The sequence below is a fragment of the Sprattus sprattus genome (genome assembly GCF_963457725.1).
Source record: "Sprattus sprattus genome assembly, chromosome: 7".
In the NCBI taxonomy this organism is placed as follows: Eukaryota; Metazoa; Chordata; class Actinopteri; order Clupeiformes; family Clupeidae; genus Sprattus; species Sprattus sprattus.
The window spans coordinates 18,599,819-18,608,883 of record NC_137926.1 but is presented as its reverse complement, the minus strand read 5'-3'; the positions used below and the strand labels follow the sequence as shown (position 1 = coordinate 18,608,883).

Sequence of the window (9,065 nt, the reverse complement as noted above, 5' to 3'; positions counted from 1 at the left end):
TAGAGCAAGCACAATGGCAACAGGGGCAAGGAAAAACTCCCTATTAATGAGGAAGGAACCTTAAGCAGAACCACGCCACATAAGGGGGGACCCATCTGCTTGAGAGAAGGACCAGAAAAACATGTCTTTGGTGGCAATAGTATATATTGCATAGAAATGCTAGCATAGGATATGGGGTAGAGTACATTTACGGCAGTACGGTGGCGATGAGTGCATGTGGGAGGGTTTTCTTCAGGTAGATCAGCTGGAGAGCCTACAGCCACGTCCCATAGCGAAGATAGTGACTAGGAGAGGAAAATAAAGAGGTAGGTAGGTAGTTAGGTATAACAGTCGGTTAAAGGTGGATTCCTCGATCCCGGCTGAGAGTTGTTGACATATGCAAACAGCTAATCCATCGAGCCTCCCTTGCGTGCTCCTGAGGCAATGTTGTTGAATGGCTGGAATAGTCAATGACTTGGTCCAAACCACTTTCCTACTGGAAGAGCCCGGACTGTGCAGGAGTGCAACAAAAAGGTTACAATCAAAGACTGCATCTTTAAATGTTTAGTAATCAACCTGAATGACAAGCAAAATTGCATTCCACTTCCAGTCATTGCCATAGCGTGGCAGCCATCAACTTTCTTCTGAAGTGAGCAAATGGGTCATTCTGCCTTTGAGCAGATGCCTCCCTCTACGGTGCCTGACATGGGCCTCTCTCTTAGGAGGCGCTGCTGATCACGACCATCTGGTGTCAACAGATCCATCCCCAGACTTCACCTTGTTTGCTGTGAGGTGCACGTTACTGCTGAGATCAGTCAGCACTGGTGACTCAAACAGCATGTACTCAGTGACACCTGGCATTCAGAGCCTGTCAGGGAAAGGGAGAGATGGCAGGGGGACCAGGGGGGCAGCAGTTGGGGGGGGGGGGGGATTCAGGCCCTTTGCTGAGGAGGCTCTATCTGTTCGTCTGTCTTGGTTTTGATGCTTTACAGTTACGTGACAGGCAAATGGTAAGAGGGAAGCCAGAACTGTCACTCAGTCCAGAGTCCAGAGTCCAGATCTCAGGCACCCCTCTCTGTGCCTCCTCCACCAGGTCTCTAGGGTTAGGGGAAGCATGTGTGTGTGTGTGTGTGTGTGTGTGTGTGTGTGTGTGTGTGTGTGTGTGTGTGTGTGTGTGTGTGTGTGTGTGTGTGTGTGTGTGTGTGTGTGTGTGTGTGTGTGTGTGTGTGTGTGTGTGTGTGTGTGTGTGTGTGTGTGTGTTTGTGTGCACGCGAGTCTGTGTGTGTACGTGCAAGTCTGGCACAGGGGAAACAGAATTGGTGTGAGTGTGTATGTGTGCGAGACACAAAGAGAGAGAGGGAGAGAGAGAGAGGGAGACAAAGAGAAAGAGCGAGAGAGAGAGAGAAAGAGAGAAAGAAAGAGAGGGAGAGGGAGAGGGAGAGGGAGAAGGAGAGAGAGAGAGAGACAGCTGGCAGCTTTGAACCCAGCTGGCTGCCTGTCAGTCAAAGCGACCCCTGACAGCAAAGCTTTCAGGACTTAATATCCCCCTGCCAGAGGTGGAAAGTCAGTGCTACCTTTGGAGTCTCAGACCAGTTAGCCACACACTCCAGATATGTATGTTTGCTGTTACACAGCTGGGACCAGTTAGCCACACACTCTAGATATGTAAGTTTGCTGTTACACAGCTGGGACCAGTTAGCGACACACTTCAGATATTTATTTGCTGTTACACAGGAGGGACCAGTTAGCCACACTCCAGATATGTATGTTTGCTGTGACCAGCTAGCCACACACTCCAGATATGTATGTTTGCTGTTAAAGAGCTGGGACCAGCAGCTTGACTCCACAGAAATTGTCAAAAGATCCAATCTAGAGCCCCTCTGTCCCTGGCAGGTATTGACCAGTAAGTCCCTGGCAGGTATTGACCAGTAACATAGTGTAGTTCTTTTCAAGTATTTAACCAAGATAGTATTCACCGTTACAAGATGTCTGCAGTAAAAAATATTTTAAAAATCACATTGTGTCCATTAATTGACCAAAAGAAAGTCAACAATAAGTCACTGTAATGGTTTCCCCAGCATTTTATTGTTTTTGAATCAGTTAGGAAACATTAGGAATAAGCCTACTGTAAAAACTAGCAGCAGTATGTTATTAGCAGCTATTGGCCAGTGAATTATTGTAATGTTGTTTTACAGTGATCCACTGTTTAACATATTGAAGTACCAATAAGATTACTGTAATATATATAAAGGCTGAGAATGATTGGACCGCAGACCTTAAGACCTCCTATTTGTTCAGTGCACTCACCTCACGGACATGGCAGTTGTAGTGAGGAGGTTATCAATCTCATTTTTGTTTTGTATTTCAAATGAATCAGAATATATTGGAATAGCAATCTGTAAGTCATTCTGTAATTAAACAGGTAGGGCAAATCAACAGCATGTTAGCAGCACTGAGGTCATAGCACAGGTTTGATTGCTGAGAGATGCATACAAATACATTTAGAATGATACTTGTACATATACTTTGTTCAATAAAATAGACTGCTAAGCTCATAAACGGAAATGTGAGCACTATAGCTTCTTGAGAATGCAAAGTCTACACATCATACACCTGTCATACACACGTCAGCACCTGATTCATTAACTTAAATAGCTAACTCTTTTTGTATTTATTTCAATTCAAATCAATTACATTCCTATGCAAAGCAGCAAGCTTTTTACAGTAAAAGGTTGTTTTTCCACAATGCAATTGTGGGATACACCTACTGTGCAGGAAATCTGTTCTCCAAAAATACTATTTCATTGATGTACAATTTCCCATAATGTATCTGTGATTTACAGTAGGGCACTTCGAAGCAGTTACTCAATAACATACTGTACAGATTACAGAAAAAAATGGAACAGTTAAGTTCTTGAAACTCAAAACGTTGGCAGGGAAATGACCTAATAAGCAATTTGGGAATCAAAATGGAATGACACTTTATTGCTGTAATGTGTTCTTCAGTGTTTGGCACGAATCATGCTGATCTTATATCAACTGTCATCATAACTCTACTGTCTATTGTTCATGCAGAGATTAAACAGGCTTAGATTCTGCAGAGGCAGCATCTGATCGTGGACCATTTATTACATATTATTACAACAACTCAACACACATATAAAAACTGTTCTTATCCACTTTATATGTGCAGTGTGAACAAAAAAAAACACAGTGAGTGATTGATGATCTGGACGCATTGCTTTTGTTATTTTATTTCTACTTTTGTAGCGCAGTCAGAGGAAGGCAGGGTCCTGATGAGATGAAATTGCAGTGGGGATGCCAGACAAGCGTTCTTGACATTAATTACTTGGTCATTTCTTCAGGATGTGATGGCATTAAAATATCAGGAGCTAGCAAAGCAATAGAAAGGCATTATGTTCTAACGTGCTGTGACAAGCATGACTATATTTAAACATTTTCGATTTTCCCTTATCCATTTCAGTTACACCAAAAACCGTTCCTCTTGAGAAATACTACTTCCCTGATACCTTGATTAACTCCATGGGTCTACTGAACTCTTCCAAGACACATATTTTTCATCCTGATGCGCCAGAGTTCTTTTGTTTTCTCAACAACGTTTCTGGACAGTGATTGATGACATGCTCTTGCTGAGTGTCTCCGAAGGAGGGAAAGGGGCGTGACTAGTCACAGGAGCGCAGGCGATGGAAAGGGTTAATAGGATAGCGAGCAGTACTCTAGTCTGCCACTTTGAGTGACGTGATCAGCTCATTTTCCTGCCGCTTGTCTGCTGTGCCGCCGCCTGGGGAGGGTACCGAGCGGGATCTCATACAGCCTTCCGCCCCGTTACCGGACAGAGGATCTTACCACCGACACGAGCCCGAAACAGAAGATTGTTTCTGTTGCGAATGCACTACCACTGACGTTTGGTTTAGTTTTTTTCCCTTCCCAGGATGTCCAGTGCTTTATAAATGAAAGCATCATATTGCGAGTTCAGCGGACAGATTTACACAAACGGTAGCTGACAAAGAATTTAGTTTTGGGCTTCAATCAAACATGCCACGGAGAAAACAGCAAGCGCCGAAGCGCGCAGAAGGTATGTTGACGAAGCAGCGAATACTACCCCGGTTGTCACGCACTATTATATCTGTTTGAACATTGTAAAAGGTAATAATTTGTCATTTGTAAAAACTGTATATCGTCTAATAAGGATGGTCGCCGACGGACATTCAATAGCGTATATAAAACTGAACAAAAACTAACTTCGCAGATCAAACACTGTCAGGCAATTAAGGTTTTAACTAACAGGAATAAGGTTTCCCTAACAGGAATAAGTCTTGACTGTGGTCCGTTTTGTGTCAACTTTTAACATGTAGCCTACACCTTCCGAGTTAGCGTGTCTTTATTCCGCGTTTGTAGGCTAATTATTTTACTCCGACGTAGAAAACACGCAGATGGGGTAAAAGCCTGATAACTGATGGCCTCCCCTGTTTTGACGCCGACGTTGATTGATTGGTTGTCATTTAGCGCTTTGATGCATTCCTTCCTTCCCTCCTTCCTGTGTTATGCTCTCCGGAGGACTTACTTCATTCTGTCACGCCTACTCCTGACGTCAGTCTGACTCTGTAGACCTCCACGAGCCTCGTAGGTTGCTATCTAAAGCTGAGGGTCCCAGGGCAGGAGGAGCAAGAAGTGGAGAAATCAATTCTATAAAACTGACATGAAAGACAACGAGAACATTCACTGTTTGTCAGCGTCGTGCTATTTCCTGTGAGTCAGTCATGCTTTCCTTTTACGTGTCTGACGACTGAGGGTAAAGTCAGACAATTTTGGCAATAAATCTGGAGCTTAAGCCAAGTCCAGCATCTGGACAAACAGTGTGGGAGTATCCGCATGAGTGTACACGGGCTTGGCCGGGAAGGCCTTGACGAATGACGCTGTCAGGGGTTTAGCAGTTAAATTGGACCCTCTGCGCGGCAACTTGTTGTAGGCTATACTAGACTACGCCCCACACAGTACATTCTCAAAAATACATGCTAAAGTGTAGACATGCAGTCTTCTTATTAAAAAAATAATAAAAGTGAGGCATTTTTGTTGGAGGATTTGGAAGATGGATTACTGACTATCACTAGATTTTCCAAGTTGCACTCTCTCTCTCTCTCTATCTCTCTCCCTCTCTCTCTCAGAGATTTGCTCAGCCACGTAAAAAGTGCAGTTGTTTTGCCAGCTTCATTAGCGCTCACCTAATTAGCCGTAAACTTGATGAATCACTGACAGCCGGAATGATCGTAGATGACAGTCCGCGAGCTCTCCGTCAACCCGGCCAATTAGAGCCTCTACTGTCGCTGATGTCATCCGATGGAAATAACTTCAGTCGCCCGACAGAGCTCAAACCTCGGGACAACCGATGACGAACAGCAACCGAGGCACTAAAACCTCACTGATATTCCGCATCTATGTTTTATAATTCCTCAAAATTAAACAAAAAGTGAATGACGGGTGGTAGGGGGAAGTTATAGGCTATATTTTCATTGGATGTCATTTCTCTTTCTCTCTCTATCTCTCTCACCCCTACGCACGCGCACACACACACACACACACACACACACACACACACACACATACACACACACACACACATGGCCAGAACACACCAAGCTGACACACACAGGAGGATGAGAGAGTGAGCAGAGGCAGAATGGGGTGAAGTGTGTGTGTGTGTGTGTGTGTGTGTGTGTGTGTGTGTGTGTGTGTGTGTGTGTGTGTGTGTGTGTGTGTGTGTGTGTGTGTGTGTGTGTGTGTGTGTGTGTGTGTGTGTGTGTGTGTTTGTGTGTGTGAGAGAGAAAGTGAGCAGGGGGTTAGTTTAAGGCCTGATTCCAAGCGTTGCTTTTGAACTCTCCATGAGATGAGGACTATATTTGACTGATGTTTTCTGCTGCAGTGGGGGTTGTGCAACTGGCAGCCATCAGTCATGTCTGTGTGTGTGAATATGTGTGTCTGTGTGTGTGTTTGTATGTATGCAGGGGAGTGTGTAGGGGTGTTGGTGAGTGTAAGCCTACTTTTTGATGTCTGTGAAGATGAAAGTGTATGAAATAGTAGATGGTGTGGGACTCGCTCTGCGTCAGCATAGCTCCCAGTGTTGGCATGCCTCTGTGTGGATGCCCGAGGCATTCTGCATCCCACTGAGGTCTCACTTACACCACTGGGGCACACTTAAACACCCAGGATGAATGAACACACTTTCTTTATGACACATCTTTATGACCCTACACACAACATGCATACTTATATTTCACAATCACACACACACACACACATTTGTCACAATCAAAGACAAAGACATGTAGGCCTACACAGACAGCAACCATATACTTATGAACTCTGGTACAAACATACATATTCTGAGACTTACAGATGTGACAAACAGAAACACACACACACACACACACACACACACACACATACACATACAGAATGAAGTATCTGTGTTATTCTTGGATTGCGTTTCTGTGTTTTGAACAGTTGGGGAATATTTGGCAGGTGCAAGAGAGATTCTGTCAGTTTGTCACCATGGCAATGACACACATAGATTCTTTTATTTACTTATGTGTGTCTCTCTCTTTCTCTTTCTCTCTCTCCCTCTCTCTCACTGTGTGTGTGTGTGTGTGTGTGTGTGTGTGTGTGTGTGTGTGTGTGTGTGTGTGTAGTAAAGAAGGCCCTTTATCATTACTAAGTGTTTTCACAAAGTGTGCAACAATAAATTCGCTTTACAATAGTGATTATGTAACCTTAATCTGACTAAGATGCGTTGAACTGATATGACAGTGTAAGAGAGCTCAATAGAGAGACAATGTTGCAAGAGAAAAAGAGAGACAAAGAGAGAAAAAACAGAAAGAGAGAGAGAGCAGATCATCAACATCGACTGCTCTCTCGCTTTCCATAAACTGTCTAGATAGCAGGTTGTGGGAATGACCTGGAGGAGAAACATAACACCACAAATGACACACTAGTACAGGCTATTGCCCCCCCTCCCACACACACACACACACACAGAAATAGCTGTCCACAGCATGGACATGTGAGATAATGGTGTTGCCTTGGACGGGGGCTTATGATGGATTGAGGCCCCGGTGAAGACAATTGCCTTTTCTGGAAGGGGACATACCCCTGTCTAGTGCTCCCGGGGGCTGTCCCCATGGGCGGCGTGATGTTTGTGGGGTAACAGAACCGCCAGGGTCCACAGGGTCCACCGAAACCTGAGCTGGGAGGGGGGGAGGAGGAGAGGAGCCGAGCCAAATGCTCAATTTCCTTTTCATCGGAGTCGTTCATCAGGCAGCGCCACGTTCCTCAGGACACCATGATGTGTGTCATCCATCAAATACACTTTCACAAACTTTCCCAGACCAGAGGGGAGGGAGCAGAGAAGCAGACAGAGAGAGAGAGAGAGAGAAAGGGAGGGAGAGAGAGACAATAGAAAAGGGGTGTAGAAATTAAGAGCAGGGAATCAAGATGTTCTTGATTAGCGAATTGACTGACAAGGTGCCAGGTGAGACCGAGAGAAGCCGAGAGAGCACACAAGGTGTCTATACCATCCAGAAGAGCGTGAGAAAAACAGATGAGTGAGAAAGAGAGAAATAACTGAGTGAGTGCGGGGAGACGTGAACATATGCGAGCCAAGATTTGATTGAGGGTGAGAGAGAGAAAACGTGTGAGATACAGGCCGAGTAAAGAGAGATAAAATAAGAAAAAACAGGTGTTCTGAGTGAGTGAGAGATTGAGTGCTGATGTGAAGGAAGGAGTGGCAGAAGAGTTTGTAGAGGTGTAGACAAAAGGGGGAGAAGATTAGCAGTGTTTGCTTTTAGCATTGTGTGTTTGTCTTTTTCTAATGTTTTGTAAGTTGCTTTGGACCGAAGGTAAATACCATAACCATTGTGAGTTTGTAACAGCAGGTAGTATGTTTGTGTTGCAGCAGAATGACGTTAAAGCCCCATTATCTGAGAATTTGTATTTTTTGCTACTGAGCTTCATTTAGTGTTGCGGAGTGTAGTTCACCAACACCACAAAACAAAGAAGCACGTTGACTGACAAGGTAGAGTAATATTACAAGGTTTACACAAATATGAGTCTGCATTGTTTTGTTGTGTGTTATAGTGACATTGGAGATAACTAGAAATAACAAAAAAATTATGACAATTTAGTTTAGCTGAAATACTGCCCACATTTTCAGCCTATATACATTGCTTTCTAAGCTTTGAATGTGATAAAAAAAATGTAGCGAGTCAACACCTTTCCTAACACAACCAAACATATAGCAAACGCAAGACATAGCAAGACGGTTAATAATCTAGTCCAACAGAAGGAAGGCCAGCTAGGCATCTGATTCTGAGTAAAAGCCAGTTCGAGACTGACTTTTGTTCGGTGTCTTGCTCAGTTACTCTTTATTTTATCTTGCTTGCCTTCTCCGACAATTTCTTCCTCGGTTTCTTCGTTGCCTCTGCCATGATGTCCATACAGAGGATTCTGCGCTAGCTTCTTCTAATAGCTAGCAGAATGGTCTAGTTGTTGTATTGTGAGGTGGTGCAATAAAGCATTACGTAGTTCTCGTGTGTGTCTTGTGGCAGTGGTACAGGCGCCATTCTCTGTAGTACAAATCAGTGTATCACCAAAATCTTTTTGAAGCTGTTATTTTAAGGTAACATTTTTACATAATGTTGCTTTAAATGATGAACATCAGAAATGGGATGTGGGTAGCAGTGGCACTTGCTGTTTTTATGGATTTCTGTGTGCGTGTGTGTGTGTTTCTGCATGAGTGAATGAGAGAACGCATATGTATTTCTATTTATTATTTTCACATGGCCATTACACTGGCTTTGCCTTAGCACAGTCATGCCAATAAAGCCTTTCCATATTTGAATTTGAGAGACTGTCTTCTCTAGTAGCCTGATCACTAGCTGTGGACTGATGAAACCACTATCCAAAAGTACATTCTGCTCTACTTAAATTGCTTAGTTAATCTTTTCCATGTGGACATAAATAAAGATATAAATATGTGTGTCCACACATTTACCTTGTGTGTAATGTGGGTG

At 43.8% G+C, this 9,065-nt stretch overlaps 1 protein-coding gene across 1 annotated transcript in view; it reads left to right on the top strand.

The window, feature by feature from the left end:
• Positions 1 to 3,964: 3,964 nt before the first annotated feature.
• Positions 3,965 to 9,065, top strand: part of tshz3a (teashirt zinc finger homeobox 3a) — a 14,856-nt gene continuing 9,755 nt past the window's right edge. The window contains exon 1 of the mRNA XM_080842869.1: positions 3,965 to 4,075. Coding sequence (XP_080698995.1) covers positions 4,036 to 4,075 — 40 coding nt within the window. The 5' untranslated portion in view covers positions 3,965 to 4,035. The remainder of the gene's footprint in view (positions 4,076 to 9,065) is intronic.